This window comes from Lemur catta, chromosome 5 (assembly GCF_020740605.2).
Source record: "Lemur catta isolate mLemCat1 chromosome 5, mLemCat1.pri, whole genome shotgun sequence".
NCBI classification, from domain to species: domain Eukaryota; kingdom Metazoa; phylum Chordata; class Mammalia; order Primates; family Lemuridae; genus Lemur; species Lemur catta.
The window spans coordinates 66,366,656-66,392,566 of record NC_059132.1 but is presented as its reverse complement, the minus strand read 5'-3'; the positions used below and the strand labels follow the sequence as shown (position 1 = coordinate 66,392,566).

At 33.4% G+C, this 25,911-nt stretch overlaps 1 protein-coding gene across 1 annotated transcript in view; it reads right to left on the bottom strand.

Annotated features, from left to right (window-relative positions):
- Positions 1-25,911, bottom strand: part of NAF1 (nuclear assembly factor 1 ribonucleoprotein) — a 38,470-nt gene that overhangs the window by 3,059 nt on the left and 9,500 nt on the right. Inside the window, exons 3-7 of the mRNA XM_045552063.1 lie at positions 18,143-18,236; positions 15,062-15,144; positions 8,519-8,679; positions 5,628-5,679; positions 2,336-2,438 (exon numbers count right to left, since the gene is read on the bottom strand). Of these exons, the coding sequence (XP_045408019.1) occupies positions 2,336-2,438; positions 5,628-5,679; positions 8,519-8,679; positions 15,062-15,144; positions 18,143-18,236 (493 nt within the window). The remainder of the gene's footprint in view (positions 1-2,335; positions 2,439-5,627; positions 5,680-8,518; positions 8,680-15,061; positions 15,145-18,142; positions 18,237-25,911) is intronic.

Genomic DNA, 25,911 nt, shown 5'->3' with positions numbered 1-25,911 from the left:
TGAGTGATTATGATGTATCAATGTAGGTTCATCAACTGTAATAAATGTACCACTTTAGTGAGCAATGTTGACAATGAGAGAGGTTATGCAACACTTGTGGGGGAAGAAGGCATAAGGTATTATCTATCTTCCCCTTAATTTTGTTGTAAACTTAAAACTGTTCTAAAAAGAGTCTTAAAAAAAAAAAAACACCTCAATGAAGAGCTCAACAACAGAATGAAGGGAACAGAGGAGAAAAATCAGATAGAACAATTGAAAATTCCCACAGAAAATAAACTGGAAAAAATGTACAGGATTTGTATTCTGACAACTACAAAATACTGCTAAAAGAAATCAAAGAAGATCTAAATAAACAAAGATGTGTATTACACTCATGGAATGTATGACTCAAAACAGTTGTCAATTCTCTCCAAATTGATACACACGTTTATCATAATTCCTATCAAAACCCCAGCAAGACTGTCAATATAAAGATTCTGAAATTTATATCAAAAGGCAAAGGATTATTTTGTAAAGAGAAATAAAGTAGGAAGTATCACTCTACCCAATTTCAAGACTTAATATATAGCTATAACAATCAAGACTGTTGGTACAGACACATAGAGCAATGAAATAGAATAGAGAACACAGAAAACAGATCAACACAAATACAGCCAGCTGATTTTTCTTAAAGGTTAAAAAGAAATTCATTGCAGGAACTAGCTTTTCAAATGGTGTAGGAACAATTAGAAATTCATAAACAAAAGAATAAACACTGACCTAAACCTCACATTCTATACAAAATTTAACTCAAAATGAATCATGAACATAAATTGTAAAACAGACTATGCAATTTTTAGGGAAAAAAAAATAGGGGAAGGTCTTCCAGGGCTAACCAAGAAGTTCTCAGACTCCATAAAAGAAAAACCTTATAACTTGATCTTCCTCAAAACTAAAAACTTTTGTTCTGCAAAAGGCTCTCTTAAGAGGATGAAGAGACAAGCTATAGACTAGAAGAAATCACATACAAACCACACATTTGACAGAAAACTAGTATCTAAAATATATTTTTTAAAATTCTCTTAACTCAACAGTAAAAAAAGAGAAATATAATTGAAAAATGAACAGATATATCATTGAAGAGGATGTATGGACAGCAAGTGAGCACACGGAAAGATATTCAACATAATTAGCCATTAGAAAATGAAAATTAAAACCACAATTAGATTATCACTACCTACCTATTAAAATGGCTAAAATTAAAAATAGTGACACCACCAAATACCGGTGAGAATGCAGAGAAACTGTCTGACACACATTGCTGATGGAAATGTAAAATAGTACAGCCTCACTGAAAAAAAAAGTACGGCAATTTCTTAAGAAACTAAACACATAATGCAACTATCACACAACGAAGCAACTGCATTTACCTCAGAGAAGTAAAAATTTGTTTTTATATAAAAACCTATATACAAATATATATAGTAACTTTATTCCTAATAACCCAAAAATGGAAACAACCCAGATATCCTTCAATGGAAGAATGGCTGTGTAAACTGTGGTAAATTCACACCATGAAACACTTCTCTGCAATAAAAAGGAACTATTGATACATACAACAATCTGGGTGGAGCTCCAGAAAATTATGCTCAGTGGCAAAAGCCAATCCCTAATGGTAACCTATTGTATGACTTCATTTTTTTAACATTCTTGAAATGACAAAATATATTATAGAAATGGGCACCAAAGTAATGGTTGCCATGAATTAAGGAGGGGTGAGAGGTAGGGAAGTGGCTGTGACTATAAAAAGGCAACATGAGAGAGCTCCCTAGTGATGGAACTGTTGTATATCCTGACTGTACAAAGTCAATGTCCTAGTTGAGATACTATACTACAAAGTTTTTTAAGATGTTGCCACTAGGAGAAAATGGGTAAAGAGCATACAACATCTCTCCTATTATTTCTTACATCTGTATATGAATCAACAATTATCTCAAAAAGTTTTAAAAAAGGAAAAGGGAATGCATGTTAAAAAAATAGTGATTTAGGAGTTAATTAAGTACCATATTGTAAAATTCTAAAAATGGCAGAAAAAGTGCTGACAAGCATAAGTGACTCTAACAAGACTTAGTTTGTCTGTTACCCCTGGAAGGCACTTTTACATCCTTGAGTTCATAAAACTACTACTGAATATTCCCTGTGAGACTCTCTCCCACCATATCCCATGTTGCATAATCCTCTGATGCCAGGAGGTAAATGGAGAGAACCCAGATGTTTCCTTCAGTTTTATTACTGATGAACTTATATAGATGTAAATGAAGATAAAGAATAATTATATATATTTGCATGTACTCACTTGACTCATTAAATTCAGATTTGAGTTTTTTCCGGCCTTGAATCTGAGACTTTTTCCTCTGTTTGGCTTCTTTTTCTTTTTCATCATCACTGAAATCTAAAGCCTTAAAGAGAAAAGTATACAGAATTGTTACATGGATTTGCCAATTCAACAGTACATATAATACTTGGAGATGAAGAGAATGAATAAGCCTATTACTAAACCGCTGACCCTGAAAAAAAGTTTCCCTTTTGGATACTTAATATTTTCTGTATCTGGATTAATTAGACATGGTATTAATAGAAGAATAAGGTATTTTTGATAAATGCCTAAGGGCACTTAATTAACACAGATCTGTAATCAAGATTAGTACTCAAGGTTTTGTTTTATGTTTGTTTTTTTTAAATTCCTAGAAAAGTCTCACACAGGTTAACTTTAAAATGCCGATCTTTAACAACCTTCATATATGGGTATTTACTGACTACAAGTCTGACTTCCAACTTACACCTAAGATTCATCATAGTGCCGGCTGCCAAAGGAAGGAATACTCAGGACTAAGCAAATTACATACATTATCAGATCAATATAAAAACAGAATGTTCTATGATTCATTCATTCAAAGCGTACACATACCCATTATATGCCAGGTACTGTTCTAAACACTTCACAGATTTCACTTTTTATAGGTTTACAGTGTTAATTATTTTAATATAATTTTAGGTACATAATAAGGACTATAAATAAATAAGGCAAAGGAAGGGTATAAAAAATCATGGGGATGCTATTTAGAAAGGACCGCAGGAAAAGGCTTTTATAAGCAGATATGTGCATGACCTGACTTCTAAGAGGAAATTATTTAAAATTACAAGTGGCAAAATTCACACATAATTAAGATTTAGGGTTCACTGTTATAATACATACACACAAAAGAACAAGATTTATGAGTTATATACATTATGACTGCCATGATTTCTTATAATGCAGGCATTTTATTAATATTATTCTATTAACACTAGAAAACAGATACTATGTTTCATATAAAAATATATGAAAGCAGGCTTAATGTATACACATGGGTACAAATTTAAAGAGAAGACATAAAATGTATAGGAAAGTCTTTGTAGGGAATTTTCAGTATGGCCTTGCGGAAATACATTCTATCAAATCCTCTATTAACCAGGAATCCATATACCTCAGAATCTATAATCAAATTTGAAAACATCAACCAATTTTAGTACTTTCAAATGCACTATTTTTTTATTACTAATCTTAATGTCCTAAGATTTTAGAACTCAGGTAAATGTGGTATTTGACAGACATCAGAAAGTACTGAAATCAGACATAAGACATTCCTTTCTTTGAATGAGTAAACAGATAAACCAACAATACAATGAATAAGTCCTATGGCTTACTGCTATGGAAGCATGGTGCTGGATAAAGAGAAAGAAGGTAAAGGAAGACTTTTGGGTATGGATAACCCAAGATAAATATCTAATGGTGAGTTAACTATGAAAATAAGAGAAAGAAAATTTTCAGGGAGTGAGAATGATATGTGAAGAGACATGAAAGAAAAGTTAATAAAGAACCTTACTGTGCCATTTTAAATAATTGGACATCATTTTAGGAGCAGGAGGAAGGAACTAAACGATTTTAATTGGGAATAGTATAGTTTAGAGAGATTATTCTAATAGTATTTGCCTTTTTTCCTAAAATCAGAGAAAAATTCACAATTTTCTTATATACAAACTAATTCTAATTTGCATTCACTAAATACATTTATTCAACTATACATTACCTATTGGTATGTTAAAAATGGATATAAAGCTGAATAAGATGAATTCCTAAGTAATTTTTAGGTCCTTTATACAAGCCCAACATTTTTGTAGCATATAATTTCTCCCATTTTCTTTGTGTAAGCTTCCTATTTTCATAGAACTTTTTTTTTAGTTTAAACCCCACAAATTTAAAATTCTAATCTATGATAAACTCCAGGTAATAATTCTAGACTACAAAAGTTCATCAACAAGTATTACAAAATTAAATCCCAACATATGTCATGATCCAGTCAGCCACCTGGAAAAAACAAACATGATGAAGCATGCAAGATTTAATTTTGTAATTAACCTAAGCAAACCAATTTTATAAATGATTAACATTACCATAATTAGTAACTTTAATACTTAGGTCTAAAACAACAATGATGCATTAGAATACTTGGATTGTACAACAGATACATTACAGGATCTTTACGACTCTCTAAACACTTTAAAAATATATACTCGTATTAGTAAGATGCTCTAAACATAACTGAGAATGTTAAGTGAGTATTTGGAGCCTTAATGGAAATCACACAGATACATGGCATTACTTAGAAAACATAATCCCACTTCAACGTGGATACTAAGTTATTACAGGATCCATTCACTGGTTAAGTGACTCATACCTGCATAAAACCCTCTAAGTGGGATAAACCTGATTCATGCTTCAGCAAAAAATTAGAAACTAACACAGACGATGATCTTCAGCATTGCTTGAAACATCTAAAATGACGAAAGTTAATTCTGCAAATATCAAAAATCTATAATACTGAAAAACTTTTATCAGAACAGCTGAGCACACTTTAAAAACTGTCATGTATAACAATATTTTTCTTTTATACTATATAAATTTACACCATTTTCAAGAAATGAATACACTCATTGCTATGATTTTTGTATTTTCATAAATTCAAAAAAACCCCAAGAAAATCTGCTTAAACATTTTCATGGAAAGTTAACCAAATAATCCTAACTGTTGTCTTGGTGACATGAACATAAAAAGAAAATCAAGAGGTCTCTTTTAGGAAGGTAATTATATTGTAAAAAATGTAGGGGTAGGTAGCTTCTAACGATTTTGTACCTCCAAAAGAAAGGCAGTTTTCTATTAAAAGCACCATAACATTGATAAATGTATTCAAGTCCCATATAAATTTACTAAATTGAATTAAATTTTTAAAAATAAAGACATCTGCCTTTACCAGACATGAACAAAGTTGATAAAAATAGCAAATTATAAGGTAAATGATAAGCTGATAATCAAAGTAATTATTAAAATGTAACAAAAAAATTTTCCCTAAAATGATCAATCAAAAATTTTGATTGAAAGGCACAAGACAGCCATCTAGAAGAGTGGCAGAATACACAGGCTAGGACAGGAAAAGGCAGTATCACTGCTGAGCAATAGTAACGACCTGTTTAAGGTCAAGAATGACGAATTTAGAAGATTGGGACCTGCCCTACTTTCTAAAATATTATACAAAAAGACTTATACTTACCTCTGGTGGTGGTTCCTGATCGTTCTTCCATGATGCATCCGATCCCCTATCCCTGGGGGTAAGAGAAGGGAAGTCCAAGAAGTATTTATTAAGATTCTGTTAAGTGTTTATAACTTAATAGTATGGAAAATAATACAGAAGAAGATGTAAGCTCAACCTTTAATTTTGCAATATATGTGATAAGAGCAAAAAATTAAAGACCATGTATGTGTCCTTTACCTTATTTCAAAAGATGTGGGAAGATTGTAAGAAAAATACAAAATTTGGATACACATAAATACTAGGATTAGGGAACTCGAATGAGAAGCCACAGCCATGGTGTCCAGAGGAAAGTGGTTTGGCAGTTCTTCAGATTTTTACTTTTGTGATACCTCAAGTTTTCATAAAACTCAGTTCAATAAAAGCTTATGCAACACCAGCTATAGCTCAGAAGCTGTCCTAGGTGCTACAGAGGTAAAAATGAATATGAGGCACTCCCTTTTTGAAGATTTTGCTTGATGATAGAGATAACAACATGAATCCCTTTTTCCTCAATTACCTGAGGAATATCAACAATTCATGAGTAACCAAGGCTAATTCCAACAGTGATTCTCAAAGCAGGGAGGGTAAAATAAATGCTAACTAGTTTGAGGAGGAGATGGAGGAACTTTAAAGATTCTGAAGAACAGTGCAATGACAGGCATATGTGAAATGAGTAATTGCAGCTGAAAATTAACTACTTTTGGTGGAAAGTTTACATTCTATGACCAATAAAAGCACATATCTGAGTATGATTATAATTTCTGAAAACCCATTTTTAATCTTATCTTTTTAATCTTATCAATTTTATAGTTTCAGATAATGTCTTTTCAATTACATTAAAATATTACAAAGTATTAGGACTAGATGTCCTCATTGCTTTAAACCAGATCTCAAAAATAAATGAGATTCTCAGGAATTAATGCCATAAAATCAATGTACAGATGTCAGTCTGTTGGTACAGCATGAAAATCATTAAGTTTGTTTTAGATTTTTGAATCAGAACTTTGACATTATATATGAGGCATTATCAATGATTTTTCCATCACTTAAAAAAAAATGCATTTCCTCAACTGTCATTTGACACCTATTCATTAAACATAGCTCTGGTACTCCTGTTTGCATATGACACCTCATGACCTGCAGTGCCCTTAGCCTGGAATTAAAGACATAAATGGGGAAAAATGCCCCAACTAGTGCACCTATCACAGATAATCAAAATCTGCTAAAGGGAAGATCAGGCTACATTTGAAAAGGCACTTTTAAAACACAGTAAATACATAGGAAGCTAAGATTAAATTGCCTTACTAGAGACCAGCAAGTTGAAAGGGAGCTGAACTTCTCTACCATAAAGGCACAGTACACCACTGAATTCCCACGACAACATCAAAATTCAGTCTAGAACAGAATAGTCTTTGCCAAGTGGGGCTTCTACAGGATAGGCCTAATTTCCCAATTCTTTGGTTTATTCTGATTTCTTTCCAGGAGAATTGCAAATAAAAAACAAAGACTGCACCTATTATTTAAAATCTATTTAATAAATACATTTGGAAAACCTTTTCAAGCTCATGTGTTTTAAGCTAAAATATTTAATTGGTTAAAAGCTAAACATACAGCATACCCACAGCACTGTCCAAATATTCAAAGCAGAATGAAATGCTACATATTATTTTAAAACACATTAAAATCTTTATCGCTTTACATCTATTTAATTCATCTTTCTTGTCAGAGTTACTTAGGAAAATTAACCTTACACAGTCTGAAGAATAACTTAGGCAAAATGTTCCTTCAGATAATCAGGTGGATTCTTAAACATGACTCTAATCAATCATCAGGACCAAAAATTTTCATCTCTGAAATAAATGAAATTCAGAGACTTGATTTAATCTGTAAGTAGCATAAAAAGACCTTCTTATGCCATACAACTGGCAGCAGTACTTCCGACATAGTACCAAGGCTACCCCTTACCAAATGAAGTTCCTTTGTATTTTCCGCCAAAACCACATCTATTAAACTGCATCACCTATGTTTCAAGTTTCCAATAAAAGGAGAGCTGGAACTAATAGGAATTTGCATGTCAAACTAAGCACAAAGTCTTTTTGGATTTAAGATTCCCTTTCCGTTTGCCAATCTTTGGCAGTCTTTTCTTCTAATTTGACAATATTTTTAGTGGCTCATATTCATTACACTTTCCAAAGTAATCAACTTACTTTTATTTAAAAAAATCTATTCCACTTAAACTCATGTCATTTGTTTATATGAAAAGCTAAATTACATAATTATAATAACAAGTTCAACCGATATAAACAGTTCTAGAACTAACACTTGGCAATGTAACACTTGAAAAATACATAATTAACCAGTGGGAGCCCAAATAAACAGAAATACTCCTAGCCACATGCCACAGGCTGGTTTGTTGGTTAAGTCAACCTCACACACCATGGCTTTATACATAATTTCTGAGGGACACATTTTAATTGTCCCTTCTATAAATTTATAAGCAACCTGAGATATACTCATTTTTTCTCTTGAAAATTGTAAAATTTCATTAAGACTATGAATATAATCCAAAGAAAATTTTATTTAAAACTAAAAATTTTTAAAAAGTAGTAATGCTATTAATAATATTGCATATGTATAAAAGAAAGTATATAATGGAAGAAACAATGAACTAGAATTCAGAAAATTTACATGGCTCAAATATGCTTCCAGTGGGTGATCATTTCATTTTGGGCAAAAGATATAGAAGATATAAATGAACTCTTTGGAAGATAGACACCATTTAACTAATTAAGAAACTAGTATCACTGAGAATTATTCCTAAAATATAAAGGTTGGATAGGCAAAGAAAAACATATCAATAAAGTACTTACTGTTTAAGTTTTTCTGTGAATATATATTGGGTGAAGTCTTTCATTGATGGAGCAAAATACATAGTCTCTTTTATTTTAATACCTTTAGTCTCAATATGATCTGAAGAATTAAACCGTAGCACATAAAATGGATGTGCAACAGGTCCAAATATCTCAAATATCTATAAAATATAAGAAACATAAAAGTCTCTTTTAACATATAATTATTTGAAAAGGTAGCAATATTGTCTTTTACAAAATATCACTGATAATTGCTAAATCAAGGTAATTTTGTTAGAGAAATAAAATAATTTATATCTAAATCATTTTTATATACTTGAAGTATTCATATGTTGATTCTAAATGCATTAGCTCATTCCAGATGTCCTTTCTATGAATTTAAAACAACTGTAACAAGTTTTTTCCTTTTCAAATTCAAATCATTTTGGTGGTACCAACCAGATGAAAATTATAATTTTTTAAAAAAATTATTGCTAATTTAAGTTGTGAGATATAAAGAAAGAATTACAATTGGTAATTTTTGAGAAATAAGATGCTATCTCCATTTGGGTGGGAAACATAAAAGCAAGCTTCTGGTTTCAATAGGTGTTAAATCACTGTTGCTGTTTCCACAGAGTGTTAAGATTTTTGTAAAATTAAACTATGACTTTTTCTAATTTAAAAAGTAGATTTGAACTTGAAGTTATTTATTTCTAAATAAGCAAACATGCTACAGTCTTTAACTTTTAAGTAAAAGAACTACTTTCAGCACAGCCACATATTTTATTTCTGTAAATGTTTTATAAATGATGAAACCTCTTGGTTTCAAACTCTTCTCAAAATAAACACCTGAATTTTAAAAAGTATGTTTCTGATAAAAAATACACATATATTATAGAGACTAGACTATGACCAAGGTCGGTGTAGATTTTTTTCCAGTCTTTTTTCGATGAATACATTTTTCTTTGAGACTACATTTAAGGCTACATTAAACTACTATCTGTAGTTTTAAATATAAAACCAAAGGTGCATTAAGGTTTTCCATGTTATAAATATTCTTCATTAAGTATAATTTTAGTGTCTGTGAAATATTCCTGTACAGATTTACCACAATTTATTTAACTTGTCTTATGCTATAGGACATTTAGGCTGCTTCCAATTTGTTCAGTATAATACATGATGCCATAATGGACATCTCTATATGTAAATCCCAATTTATCAGACTTCCTAAAAATTGATTTGTGAGGGGTGGAATTATTGGAGCCAAAAGTATAATTAATTATTAAAACTCTTGATGTAAATTACTAAGTAGCTTTCCAAATAGCCTGGAGCAATTTATACTAACTTGCTGAAAGTGGTTGTTTTATCACATCCCCAGTTCTTGACTTTTGATAGTAAGTCTTATCTTATGATCTTTAGTATAGCATTCAAGCATTTATTAATAATAGTTTTCACTAAGGCATAAAACAGCTCACCCATCAGGACACCACCATTCTAAAGGTTACACATTACTATAAAAACAAGAAGTGACATTAAAAACAATTAAAGTGCCAATACATTCTGAAATAATATCAAAAGCATCAGAAATTTGAAGCTTTTAAAATTTATTTTATTTTAAAGGCAAAAACAAATAATTTAAGAAAATAGCAAGAAATATGCCTCGAAAAGGTTTAGATTAAAAGAGCAGACCTCTTCCAGTGAGAACTGCAAAGGGAAGAAGGGCTATCCTGTTGTGCCACCCTGACTGGCCTACACTGGGTATATTATAGTAAATATATTGTCTTACATTCACTTAAAAAAAGTCTTAAAAACAATTCAAAAATTTTTAACTCCCTTAATGAATATGGACAAACCCAATTCTTAAAGTTTGCACAGAGATAAATATCTTTTAAAGTTTCCTTTGTATCCAGTAATCCGAGGTAAAATAATTATTGTTTGCAACCTGGTACATAAGGCTGTTTCCCAGAGACTTGTTTCCTGGGATAGCAGGATTCCATTTCCTAAGTGCGAAAAATGATTTCACTGGAGAAATTCCTTACCAGCCGGAGGTTTATGCAGAGTTGGGTTTGAACTAAAATGTAAATGACATTCAAAATTCTTGGATAAAAGCAAAGCATTACTTTTTTAGTTGCTTGTTCCCAGTATCTAAAGTATTTATGAGCCACAGTTATAATGAAATCATAAAGTTTTAAGTAAAATAGTACCACAGACAGTAGGTTATAGGAAGCTATACCATGGCATTAGTACACAGCATTCCCCACTGTGGATACGTATTTATGGGCCTACCTCAAATAGTCACAGGAAAACTTGACTGAGTTCACATGAGCAATTTAGCTAGCTCAGAGTTAACAGAAAAGAAGGATTTAACGATATTTTAAATAACTACGAGCCTTAAACTGTAGAGTTTAGGTTAACTAATACCTGAAAGCTAAAGTGTAAAGAGCAACTTTAGACACAGCAGGGCTCAGGCCACCCCACTTCTCACACAGCTCCATATGAGGAACTGACACCCCTGCTCAGTCACTCCACCCAACTGTAGGGATTTTGTTACTTCCATACTAACTGACTCGAGATAAAAGCAAAGGAAGTAACAGAGAGTATAAGAAACAGAATTTAGGAGAGTAACATCTGAAACATTCACTTTGAGGTGGGCAAGCAGCTTCCTTTACATCTTACGTAACAGCATATATTCTGTAGAAACATGCATTGTGGAGGTTAAAGCAACTTCATCTTGGATGCTAATCTGCCCCTATTCGGGGATTGCCTCTAAGATTTCTACTGTTAGAGCACATCCTGCCTGTAGGCAGATTCACATAGCATTCTTGCCTTTCCCTAAGGGGTGGACTTCACTTGTCCTACACATTCCTCCCCTATGGTATATAAGCCATGGGTTTCGGGTGAAACAGTGCAGGGTTGCTGAGCCTAAGAATTATTGATTTATAGAAATGCCCCATATATTTTTAGAGACAGATATGATTTCAGAAGTCAAGCAAGGCTTTGCCCTAAAGGAAAATGTAAACGTGTTAGTTCGCATATCAAAAGCTGCCTCGCCTCAGGAGGGCCTCTCAATGGTCAGTAGCAGCTGCATTCCAAGGCCAAGCTGCAATCTGGGCCTATGGCTTTCACCTGTTTTGAAAGACAAGGCAGGTATTGCCTAGCGCCATAGGTTGCCAGAGCTGATCAACAAAGACAGACCACTGGGGAGGAGAGCTGATCAAATAGATATGCTGAGAACTGATTAAACAGATATGCTGCTGCCCAAGGCCGGGCCCAGACAGAACCATGCAGTTAAAGTAAATAGCTTAAGAGACAGCTTATGCTTGCCTTCTGAAATCTCTGTTCTAACACACAATAACCAGAGCCACGATGTCTCTGTTTTTGCTAAAGTAATAGCCATATCATAAACTTAGAAGTTTGCCCTAAGAAGATTTTATAAGTCATTGTTTACCTGGATAGAGTTAGTTAAAGGATATGTAGAGCCTTTTAGAAGACCTTTGACCCTAAACCAAACTACCTATCGTTATGTAAATCCTGTTGCCCTTGGCAACTGAGAACCTATATCTGCCCTATAAGTATCTGTGTAAAACTTCAGTCTTTGTTGCATTTTGTCGGGAAAGGATGTAACCTTCCGGGCACCCTGCTTTATCTATCTTCATAAATCTTTACTTTATAAGCTATATTTTTGGCTCTCCGTATTATTTTTATTTCTGTTTCCTACTATTTTTTCATCCTTTGCGATGACCCCTGTCTGAGGGACCCGGACCTTTGTGGGGAGCATAGCTAACTCCCCACACAGGGTTCCACCATAGGGTCTTACAGCTGCCCAGGACATAGCTTCTGTTCATAAAGCCCTACTGAATGTTTCTTCCTGAGAAACTAGATTATGTCAGCCTCTTTCTTCAGCCTCTCAGCTTCCTTGGACTTTGAGGGTAGGTTGCACAGACCTGCTCACCATGGAACATGCATACAAAAATTTTATCCAACTAATGTTTTATACTTGTTCTGTTATTTAAGAGGTTGGTGTTGAAAGTGTCCTTTCACTTGGCTCTAGCTGGTAATATTTATCATCTCTTATTCAAACGCATTATTTTTCTGCTAAAAGATCTCAAAGGATTCCTGTCATACAAAGAGGTTAACACATACTACTACTACTACAACACTGTACAGACAGAACATTGTGTCTGCTGGAAAAAAACCTAACAAGCAGAGTGGTCATGCCATACACGCAGTCCCCCAAATTCTCATTCTACAGCATAGGCTGGACTTAGATGTTCTGTATGCAACATGGCAAAAGTTCCAGCAGCCAGGGCCTGCCAGAACCAGCAGGCCGGACATGCACAGACAGGACTCCAAAAGGGAGGTGAAAGGGAAATGAACCTGGGTGTGATCTCAATTTTGTTCCATTTTAGCTTTGTGACTTTTTAGCACATTTTCTCAGTTTTAAAATGGAGACAGCTCAACTTCCCTTGCAGGGTTTCAGTGAAATTAAAAAGATAAGGAATATGAAACATCACTGCGGCTATTATTGTTGTTACTGAAGAGAAGAAGGAAAACAAAAGATATGCAATGGCTTGCTATTGAAGGTAAAACTAATTTAGTATCTAGATAAGACATGCTAATAATCTAAAAGAGATTTCATTTCACATTCTGGTCACTGGTTTGGTTAACAGATACTCTCTAACACTACCTACTCCCGCCACTATTTTGGAGAATCATTTCAAGGTGCTTAGATTTATAATCAAATAGTTTTGAAAGACTTGTCACCTTTCCAATTTACAAAGCATTCTATGTAAAGTTTAGAAATAGATTTAATTTTTGCCAGTAGACTTATGCCATATAACTAAAGTTAGAGGTGTAAACATTATATTTTTAACTGACTCCTTTCAAAGCTAAATGACAGAAAGCTGAATATTAATATTATTAGTCACACATATAGAAATTCACATGTAGTAGGAGATATTAAAAAAATATCAGTTTAGAGGTTTTAATTACCAAAATGCTGGGTATTTTGAAACTAAAATTGCCTAAGTTAGCTACTAAGAGAAAAAAGGCAACTGTCATGAAGATCACAAATAAAAAGAATCAATCAGCTTTAATGCCTTCACTTCATATTCAGAAAATCAAGATATGTTTCCTTTGCCTCTTCTCCCCTCCCCTCCTCCTGCTACTATTCTCTTAAGAGTAGCAAGAAATGTTTTGTTTTTGCCAGAGCAGAAAATTGGTTTCTCCTAAAGTAGACCAATGAGCACAGAGAGTTACTCACAGCATTGTAATCTATTCATTTCCCATTACTTTTCTCTCTGAACACTCTCCAAGACAAAGCCTCCAAGCCCTTACAGAGGCACTGGCAGTAAATAGAGTCTGTACCACACCACAGTACTACTACTTCTGAATCAAAATACTGAGACACACACTTATACCAAAAATACTAAACCTAGATATTTGAAAGGAAAAAAGTACACCACCCTTCAGTCACTAACAAGTCTTTTCTCTCCTCACAAACTGTCTCAAGAATTGCCAAAAAATATTAGCTCTAGACTTCAGTTAATTCTGCCACTAATTGCTCTGCAATCCTAAGTGACTTACCACTCTTTGGTAAACTGGCCTGTCAACCTAAAAAACAAATGTAGGTAGTGAAAGGTGGCAGAACCTAGATAAAAACCTGATCTCTTTCTAATTTTTGTTAGAATGGAATAGTAGGAAAAGGCAGAAACAGGGAAGGTTATGAGTTGACCCAATAATATCACTTAAAAGACTTGCTTTTTTCTGATTTACAAATTAATTATATCTCCTACAACAACAACAAAAGAAGCCAAGTGCTGCTCATCTGGGGAAAGCTAAACCCCAGTAAGCTGTTTCTCCAAAGATAATAGCTGGTTTCTTATTTGTTTGCTTATTTTCAATCAATACACATCTACTTGGCACATATAATTTACAAAGGACTGTACTAAGTACAGTGGGGAACACTGAGGTGAATATAACTCTGTCCCTGTTGTCAGGAAAGGAACACTTAGTATTTATATTCTTGATCTTAGAAGGTTTTATGTCTTCTGCTAACTGCTCCAAATTGCCTACATGCTGGATAAAGTGTGTGGTTCTCTCCATATTAGGGACGGACACACAAGGTTATTCCATTACTAAGACGTAAAAAGGGACCCAACCTTATAGTGATTTTGTATACATATCCATAATTCCCCAGAATGTGCTTACAAAGACACTTCATTGCTGTCACTAAAATCTTTTTCAACTTGAAAAAGATTCCACACTAAGCTTCCACCTGAGGAGATCAAAGTCTAAAAAAAAAAGTACCTGACAAACATTAGGAAAGAATTCTATATATGTGTATTTAATGACTCACACAGAAAACAGTAATAAGCAATATTAAACCAATTTACAGATAGCCACAAAGTACTGAAGGAAATCAAGAATGTATTAAAACGAGAGCTCTAGATTGCTCATCTACTAAAATTAATCAGTGCTTCTGAGGACTGATAGGAAAAGTCAGAAAACCAATCAACAATAAAAAAAAGAATAACTTATAAGACTTGAATTTTTTTTACAAACCTTTCCTGCGGCTTGTCGATCACTTTTAAAAATTACCGTCTCCTCATTAACTGGAGGTAGGTTAGTCACTGATTCAATTATTACTAAAAAATAAAACAAAATATATTGCTTCAGGATTTAATCAGAAGAGAATGAATTTCTAGGCTTTAATTCCACATAACTTAAAATAAAATTTACAGTGGGATTATATACCTCATAAATTATTCTTCTTCAGTAAACATAGTCTACCGATTATCAAATAGTACTAGAAGAACTGTACATATTTGTGTTTAATATATAATAAAAAGCTACAATTCTAAAAAAAAAATTAAAACATAAAATCTCACAGAAAATTTAAATCACCCATTAAAGAGTTAACAAGTGCAAACTGTGTACATTTTCTCAAGCAATTTTTACCAAAAATGGTATAATTACATTTTAGCCTTAAAATTCCCATTAGAATTCTTTTCTACGAAGCATCGATTACTTACTCACATATGAAAAAGTTAAATTAAAGGCTTCACAAAAACATCTTCCTTCAAATAGATGAAGTAAAGTGATAGAGCTCACAGTAATTTTTATCATTACATCGAACCTCCCTCCTCAAAAAACATAAGCATTATCCCACTGGTCTAGCATAATCTCTAATTCTTGTAAGTGCCACAAATATTGAACAACTGATCTACCACAATGACACTGACACACACACACATACTTCTTAGAAAATTAGAGCAACAAGCAAGAATATTCCGTTTTACAAACCTTTCCTGCTGCTTGTGTTACCTTGCACAGATAATGCCATGCCCACTTAGAGAATATATTTATATTAGCTCAGATTATTAAAATTAATTCAAAGAATTTCTTTTGTATCCCAATTAATTTCAACAGTTAGTATTTCTAAGTTCTAAACATACACATAAATTAACAGATCAAGGGTCAACATTTTTTGAATTAAATCTGCTTCTGGAATAGATGATGAGAAAGGATTGATAATTACAGTAAGCACTAACAATTCATTTGCAATCATCACCTTTCCATAATCCCGTCCCAGAAGAGTCAAATTACATGAAAGCTGAAAATCACCTAATCTCATACTCTCATCTTATAGAAAGGTAAGAAAACAGGACTCAAGAGAGCCCTTGTTAACATTAGCACTTGGTCAATTTCACACAGTCATCACCAGTTCCTATGCTCTTCCTATAACACAAGCAACTGTGTTTTCAGACTCATTCTCTTCTGACAATTAACTCTAGATGTCAGGCAATTTCAGGTAGATGGGTACAAATAAGAGTTTGTACCATATATTAATAAAAATTTTCAAAAGCTCTCAAACTAATACTCTGAAAGAATGAATTAGGACAAGATCATTAATTTCATGCCATCTCTCCACTTCTATCTAGATAGATATTATCTAATTAGTCCCTTTCCTCTTTAGGTTCTTACTTGAATTCATAGATTATTTTTGCCTAATGTACTAATACTTATGGTTTATTTTTTTGTAATTTGGTCCAAATGTTAGGTATTCTAGGCTTTCAAAACAGTAGTATGCAATAGTAGCAAGTGCAGATTTTGATTCATTCACTGTTTTCCCACCAACTTGAGAATTTTGTTAGTCTATTACAATGTGCTGGTCAATACAGTATCTTTAAAAAGCATTATTCCATGTATATTACACACTTTACATTTATTTCCTTGAGAATCAACATTATGACCTAAAATTTTTCTGTACATATCAAGTCTAATAAATACTTAATGCATACTATACAATCAAGAAATTAGTTACCTGCTTGATTAATCTATGCATAGTATTAAATACCATAAGATAATTCAGAAACTAGTAAATGATTACTTAGGAATCATGTAAAGCGTTTTAATAATATGATTTTTGAAAAAAAGACTTAATCTGAATTTTGATTAATAAATTGAAAAATTACAAAATTATATAAGTATTAATTCTAAAAGATATTGATATGGACACTGTTACAAAAAATGTCAAAGGATAGAGTCCCATTTCTAACACAGACTCATTATACAACTGATTATAAGAACAAATAACTTGAATTATTCTGTGTTCCATAGGTCCTATAAACTAAGGGGGTTGGTGAGCAATCTAGATCCTTTTCCAGTTCTAAAATCCCACGACTTGGTCAGTGCTGAGTTCTATTATCAGGTGTGTCTTGCTACGAGCTAATGGTACCTACATTAACTTCAAGGCTTCTCATAAGCCTACCTCACGTGTTGGGGCTAATGAAATCTAAAATATCCAGTGCTCACATAATCCAACAGCTTCATATTTCATGCCATTAATGACAGTATTAAATTACAGAACTTTCTAATTTACATGTTTATAAAATAAAATCAAAGGTGGTAGGCAGAATGACTCCCCCAAAGATAGCTGCCATCTAATCCCTGAAATACGTAAATATGTTACCTTACATATAAGAAAGAGCCTTCCCATATGGGAGTTAAGGTTAAAAACCGTAAAATAGGGGAAATTATCTTAGATTATACAGACCGGATCAACGTAAAAAGTTATTAAAAGCAGAGAACCTTTCCAGATATGGTCAGAGAGAGACATGATAATGATAGAAGGCTCAAAGAGAAATGCTACATCATTGGCTTCAAGGATGAAGGAAGAGTGCCATAAGCCAAGGAACATGGGCAGGCTCTAGAGGCCACAAGAAACAAAGAAGCAGATTATCCCCAAGAACCTACAGAAAGAAAGGTAGCCCTGCTAGACACCTTGATTTTAGCCCACTGAGGCCCATATCAGACTTATAGAACTGTAAGATAATAAATTTGTGTTGTTGCTAAGTTACTAACTTTGTGGTAATTTGTTATAGTAGCATTAGAAAACTAATATACCAAATCAAAGAAAATTCTGGAGAAGGTATGTCAGTAAAAGCAAACTTTTAAATTTCTATAAAGAAACTACATATCATTTGTATAAGTAAAAACTGAATTTTACTCCTTCAAACTTAATGGCCATAAAATAAAATATTATTACCCACTTAAAGAAAATTTACTATATAAAGTCCTTGATTCAAATATTAGTACATGTTTAGATATAGGTAATTTTTATTAATAAAATTATTTACATACCTAGTTGTTCAATAATGCTTGAAACCACCCCAAGAGGCTTTAATTCAATATCTTCAGGCAGAATAATAGTGAGTTCTTCTACAGAAGGTAGCTCCTATAATATAAAGAAAGCATTAATGATCTTCCAGCTTCAATAATTTACCTTAAAAAAATCAGATATAAATTTTCCATTTAAAATGCTATACACATCTCTGAAGATGTAACATTAAGTGCACAGCCAGAGCAATCAAACAAAAGGAGGAAATCAAGAGCATCCAAATGGGGGCAGAAAAGGTCAAACTATCGCTTTTTGCTAACGATGTGATCTTGTATCTAGAATACCCCAAAGATTGTGCCATGAGACTACTGGAATTGATAAATAAATCCAACAAAGTCTCAGGTTACAAAATCAATGTACACAAATCAGTAGCATTCCTATACACCAACAACAATCAAACTGAGAATCAAATCGAAGACTCAATACCCTTCACAATAGCACAAAGAAAATAAAATACCTAGGAATATATTTAACTAAGAAGGTGAAAGACCTCTACAGGGAGAATTACGAAACACTAAGGAAGGAAATAGCAGAGGATATAAACAGGTGGGAAATCATACCATGCTCATGGGTTGGCAGAATCAACATTGTTAAAATGTCCATACTACCCAAAGTGATCTACAGATTCAATGCAATCCCCATTAAAATACCAACATCATTTTTTGCAGATCTAGAAAAAATAATTCTATGCTTCATATGGAACCAGAGAAGACCCCGTAAAGCAAAAGCAATCTTAAGCAAAAAGAACAAATTGGGAGGCATTAATTTACCACACTTCAAGCTATACGACAAGGCTATAGTAATAAAACAGCATGGTACTGGCACAAGGACAGAGGATTAGACCAATGAAACAGAACTGAAAACCCAGATATAAAACCATCCTAATATAGCCATCTACTTTTTGACAAAGCATACAAAAACATACACTAGGGAAAAGAATCCTTATTCAATAAACGGTGCTGGGAAAATTGGATAGCCACATGTAGAAGACTCAAACAGGATCCACACCGTCTCACCTCTCACAAAAATCAACTCACAGTGGATAGTAGACTTAAGCCTAAGGCACGAAACTATAAGAATTCCAGAAGAAAATGTTGGAAAAACTCTTACAGACATCAGCCTAGGGAAAGAATTTATGAAGAAGACCCCAAAGGCAATCACAGCAAGAACAAAAATAAATAAATGAGACCTGATCAAATTAAAAAGCTTCTGCACAGCCAAGGAAACTATCACAAGAGCAAAAAGACAACCTACAGAGCGGGAGAAAATATTTGCATGTTACAAATCTGATAAAGGGCTGATAACTAGAATCTATATAGAACTCAGGAAAATCAGCAAGAAAAAAATCAATAAACCCCATTAAAAAGTGGACAAAGGACATAAACAGATATTTTTCAAAAGAAGACAGACTAATGGCCAACAAACATGAAAAAATGCTCAACATCTCTAATCATTAGGGAAATGCAAATCAAAACCACAATGAAATATCACTTAACTCCAATGAGAATGGCTTTTATCAAAAAGTCCCCAAACAATAAACGTTGGCATGGATGTGGACAGGAGCACTCATACACTGCTGGTGGGACTGCAAACTAGTACAACCTCTATGGAAAGTAATACGGAGATACCTCAAAGAGCTACAAGTCGAACTACCATTTGATCCACAAACCCATTACTGGGCATCTACCCAAAGGAAAAAAAGACATTCTATAAAAAAGACATCTGCGATAGAATGTTTATAGCACCACAATTGACAATAGCAAAAATATCGAAACAACCCAAATGTCCATCAATACATGAATGGATTAATAAAATGTGGTATATATATATATATATATATATACATATATATATATATATATATATATATATATACACACACACCATGGAGTACTACTCAACCACAAAGAACAATGGTGATCTAGAACCTTATCCTAGATAGAGCTGGAGCCCATTCTACTAAGTGGAGTATCACAAAAATGAAAAAACAAGCACTACATGTAGTCACCATCAAATTGATATTAACTGATCAACACTTACATGCACATATAGTAGTAACATTCATTGGGTGTCAGGCATATGGGAGGGAGGAGGAGAAGATGGGCTTATTCACACCTAATGGGTGCGGTGTACACTGTCTGGGGGATGGACACACTTGAAGCTCTGACTTAGGTGGGGCAAAGGCAATATATGAAACCTAAACATTTGTAACCCCATAATATGCGAAATGTAAAAAAATCTCTTTAATATTATCCTTTTCAATGGTTGCATAGAATTCTGATAACATTTCTCCCACATCCAACATCTCCCCACTGAAGTGACTCAATGGGTCTAGAGAGTATACAACCTAAATCTAGTTAGACTAAGAACACAGACATAAGAACTATTCTAGATTTTTCCAATCACACTTGTATAAAGATGCTCCCATCCCCAAAAAGCTATTATTAAGGAATCCAGAGAGACATTCCATTTGAAGAGAAATAACTCTACTGGTAACTATAATTTCTCCAGAAGTCCTCTCACAGCTATCTTGTTAATTTTGCTAATTAATTAACTAGACTGTGATTAAACAGTAGTACATACAAGCAGCAATCTCTTCTGGGGCTGTGTGAAGAAGAGCCGAATCTCTGGCCTCTTCAGGAAAAAAGGAAATGACACCTATCAGTCAAACACTAAATTCTTGGAAACAAGACACAGGCTTCAGCCTGTAAAAGCTATGAAGGTGCCGCCTGATACCTCCTCTATCTAGGTTAAAATATAAATTTCTTTATACCTAAAGATTTCTCTCTTCTGAACCAGCTGCAAACTGTATCTCAGTTGCTATAGAAACTAGATATTGAAGTAGAGAAGAAGCTGAAATCTAAGAATAAAACTGACCTTAGTCTTTAGATTAAATAAACAGAGCCTTCTGCTTTTGACCTTTGCCAAGTGACATTAACTCTCAGAAGGAAAATTTTCTTCAAGAAGGCTTGAAAATGCAAAGACCCTATCAATGACATGGTAGGATTTAATTTGGGAGAAGGATCAGTTTTGGAGAAATGTTGGAAAAGACAGGAAAACTTAAATATTACAAAGTGTACTGTAGATGAATGTATCACAGGTAATCAAATCCACCCCATGGGAATTTAAACTAGGTTTTTTAACAAAGTTATTGAACCAGAGTTGACAAGCAGACATCTAAAATATACTTTGCTTCTGGGACATGCCATATTCTGATAAAGGATTACTTACAAAGAGTCACACTAGGGTCTCAAACAACTGGATGCAGAAGAAAGTCAGTGACTTGCCTCTGTATGATTACTCTGCCTGGTGTTGGAGGAAATGACTTGTTTTATCTCTCAGAATTCTTTTACCTCCTTTTAAGGAGAGGACAACTACTTGCTATTTTAATATATCAAACATGAAAATCTTCCTCTTGACAAGACCATGGTTTGAAAGTGGTCCACGTATGTATCAGAAGGGAGTTCAGTTGTTATAACAAACTGTTAAAGAACATGTGACATGGAATAGGCCTATTAAAAGAAGTTCTTAGCTAAAGAAACCTCACATCTTGTTAAACAGAAGACTGGAGAACTATAATGTTGGGGGATTGCAGAGAAGAGGGCTTTACTGATAATTTACAGGGTGTGAAATGAGTCACACACTGATTCTGGTTCTGGAAGAGGTTCCTCTTACAAGTAGTGAATGACATTTGCTAATACAGAAGTTCAGTGATAAAATCTGCTCCAATACCTAGCCAAATTATGGTAAGATCTAGAGCAAAAAGTGTCATTATGTTTGGACTTCTAAAGCCGACTAGTTAAATAAAGTCAGGAGTAGAAGAAAAGGCAGGGAAGTCTCCAAGAGATAAAATGCTGTTATACCTTTTGGAAAACCTCTGAACTGGGTGGAAAGGAAGATTGTATGTCCAAAATCAATGTTATTCTCAAATAATTAAGTGCTATTTAACCACAAAAAAAGACTCCAAGTTTTGTATTTTCTGTAACTAGGAATAAAGGTCCACGTAATATAATCTATATGTTTTGATACAAATCTAAACTCTGATACTGTTTTAGGTTTTTTTTGTTGTTTAAAACATAAAAGTAATACATGTTCCTGTTTTTTAAAAAAGGAAAAATTCAAGTAGTACAGGACACAAAGTAAAAAGCAAAAATTCCCTATCCTATTCCTTTCAACTACCCAGTTCCAAGTCCCATAGATAGCTATTGTTAACAGTCTGTGTATCTTTCAAATATATTTATTATTTACATACAAACTTTACATTTCTAACTTTAAAATATTTTTTACTTAAATAAAATATCCATATTGGAATGCAAGGTATCCTTTTAACCCATCATATCCTGCACATCTTTCTATACCAAAACATAAATATATATCTAGTTTTATTTAAACACTTATGGCATTCCACTATATAGGTATACTGTAATTTAATACATTAGTTACCTGATAAAACATTTATCTGCCCTTTTAGTTTTTGCCATTACACACAATGATATAACAAACATTCTTTTACATATATCTTTGTGTAACCCCTGTGATAAATTATTTTAAGTGGTCCTGCTAGATGAAAAGGTCTGAGTATTTTAAATTTTGATAGATACTACTAAATTTCTTTTCAAAATGTTATGTCAATTTACATGTCCACAAAGTATGAAAAATTGTCCCACACCCTTGCCATTACTGAGAAGTAAGTAATTTGTTTATTTATTTATTTAATTTTTTTTGAGATGGAGGTCTTGCTACATTGCCCAGGCCGAACTCTTGGGCCCAAGTGATCCTCCCGCCTCAGCCTCCTGAATAGCTCGGATTACAGGCACATGTCACAGTGCCCAGCTTGAGAAGTAAACTTTAAATCTTCGCCAATCTGATAGGTATAAAATAGTACCTTACTTTAACTTAAATTTCTTCATTAATAAGAAAGACTCAAAATCCTTGCATGTGTCCTGGCCATTTTTATATGTTCATGAACTGTTTGCATAAGTTTACATATTTTTGAAAGGTTTATCTTTTATTAATTTGTAAGAGAACCTTGGATTTTTCAGGACATTTGCTCTTTATAAGTAGCAAATATTCACTCCCTTACCCTCCCGCAGGTTTTTTAGCATTTAAAACCTATTTAATGAAATTAGCCTAGTGGGGTGGCTCCCACCTGTAGTCCCAGCAACTTGGGAGACTGGGAGGCTGAGGCACATGGATTACTTAAGCCCTCAAGTTCAAGGCTGCAGTAAGCTATAATCACACCACTGCACTCCAGCCTGGGTGGACAGAGGGGGACCCTTTCTCTAATGAGCAAACAAACAAACAAACAAAAAAACAAACAAAAAAACTTTGTGTCACATTTAGAAAGGCCTTTCCTGTACCAAGATCGTTTTAAAAATGGGTATTTTCTTCACTTCTAGTCATTTTTAATATTTTCATATTTGGTCTACTCACAGTTTTATTCTCATATAAAAGTGAGGCAAAGATGGGCTTTACATTTATCCAAACTACCAACCAGTTATCCCCTTATGTTGTAGAATAATCCACCTTTCCCCCACTGATTTGAAAAACAAACTTTAACATATACTAAATGTACTTACATATTTGGGGTTTTGTTAACTGAAATCACCATTCAATTTCACTGATCTATTTCAGTGTCAGTATTAAACAACTGTGGCTTTCATAATACACTTCAGTATTTGGGAGGAAGGGCTAGTTCCCCTACTGGCTCCAACAATATTTTTTACCTTGGAGTTTTTCTAACTGTCCTCACATGTTTATTTCACTAGATAAACTTTAGAGTCATTTTGTCATATTAGTGTTACTAGTATTGATTTAGATCACATTTAATTATAGTGGTCTTTGTATAGGTCGTACATAAGTGCTTAGACTTACTCCAAGCTATTTTATACATTACTATTATAAATTCCTACTTAATATATTTTATTGCTATTATAAATGGATTCTTTATAGGGTATTATTTGAACATAAGAAACCCTCATGCCAAAATTTATTTCTAGTGATTTTCTTATGTATTCATTATATAACCATATCTTCAAAAAAAGAAGTTGCCTCCCTTTTCAATATTAGTCATCATATTTTTCACTTTTCAAATGATACTGGTTGGTATTTCCAGAGCCTCAAGTGTCAACTGTGATGACAGTGAGCATTATTTCTATTAGGAATGTTTCAAATGCTAAACATAATGATGCATTCTGATTGAAATTTCTTTTTAATAAGATTAAGAAAGTATCCATCTATTCCTATTTTATAAAATTTTTAAATCAGAAATGACTGTTGAATTTTATCATGTCTTTCCATCATTTTGACATCATGATAACATAATTTTCTGTAAATTGATCAGTTCAGTCTACAAGGTCTGATGAAGTCCTGATGTTCTGCTCCAAGTAGTACTATGAAAAACCCAGCATGAAGAAGATAAGGGAAGATATACAAAGCCATAATATTTATAATGAGGCAGGGACTCACATTTATGCTCAAAATCAGAGTCTGGCAGGCCCCCTTAATTCCTGTTGCTACCTTGCTTCTGACCTATATATTATTAAAAGAATGAAAAATTTTGCCTACAAATAAGGAGGATCTCTGATTTCATGTGAAATCAAACTTAGAGAGGAAATAGACATACATACTGCTATCTTTGATGAGCACATTTCTAATTCCAATTCAGTGATCCTAGTACCTTGTAACATAAGAATATATATACAGTTTCCTGAGCATTCCTACGAAGGCCAATGAAGGCATTCAGTTGCCTCTTGATAGTAACAGATCTACCTATAAAAGTGATGTGCATGCAATCTCTATCCCAAATACATCACAGAACACAAAAGGCATATAAAGAACTAAATATTGTCCATAAAACATGGAAGAGACAAGTGCAACCAGCCTTGTACAATAGGTTGAGAGCCTGTTACAGAGTTTGCCTTTGAAAGTCCAGTTAAGTCAAGCAGTATATATTTGTTTTGAGAATGACAGATATTTTGGGGACTGAATCAAGGGAAAGCAGATGTATTTTAAATGAGCATGCTAGGAGAAGAGGATAAAAAGGGAAAAATATCCCAAACTCCATCAACAAGAATTCATCTTAGAGACATGTTTTCCATAAACATTTCTGGCAGGTTCAAAGACACAAACTTTGGTAGGTTCAAAGGCACAGATCTCTAGAAGGTTCAAAGGGGAAGTTCCTTGGATTGCCATCTCAGAAGGAGTAATACATTAATAAAATTTTGCCTTGATGTTCGGATGCCAAATGTCACCAACTCTTCTCTACTAAATCTAAAGTACTGCCCCACTACCAAGATCGTTGTCATTCTTTATTAAGTTATCTCACTATTTTTCTTTCTTCTGAATACATTATCATCTAACATTTTGTTTACATGATTAACATCCATTTCCCTAATAAGAAAATAAATCCAACCATAACTAGGACCTGGTTAGCCTTGCTCATTGCTATAATACCCAAGAAGATGGCTAGCACGTAGTAGGTATCTAGTATATATTTATTAAATGAATTGACCTACCTTGTTAGTCCAAGCTAAACAAAAATCTCAGAAGTCATAGTTTTTTTCAGTCAGAGCAAATATCACATAATGAAAATATAATTCAATACAGAATCCTCAAGGAATGAAAAAAACCTGAATCCAACCTTCTCAAAAATAAAAGGGCAGGCTTCCAAGCTTAACTGCCTAGGACTGATACACACAACCTCTGGTTTGCAGCAGCAAACACTATTACA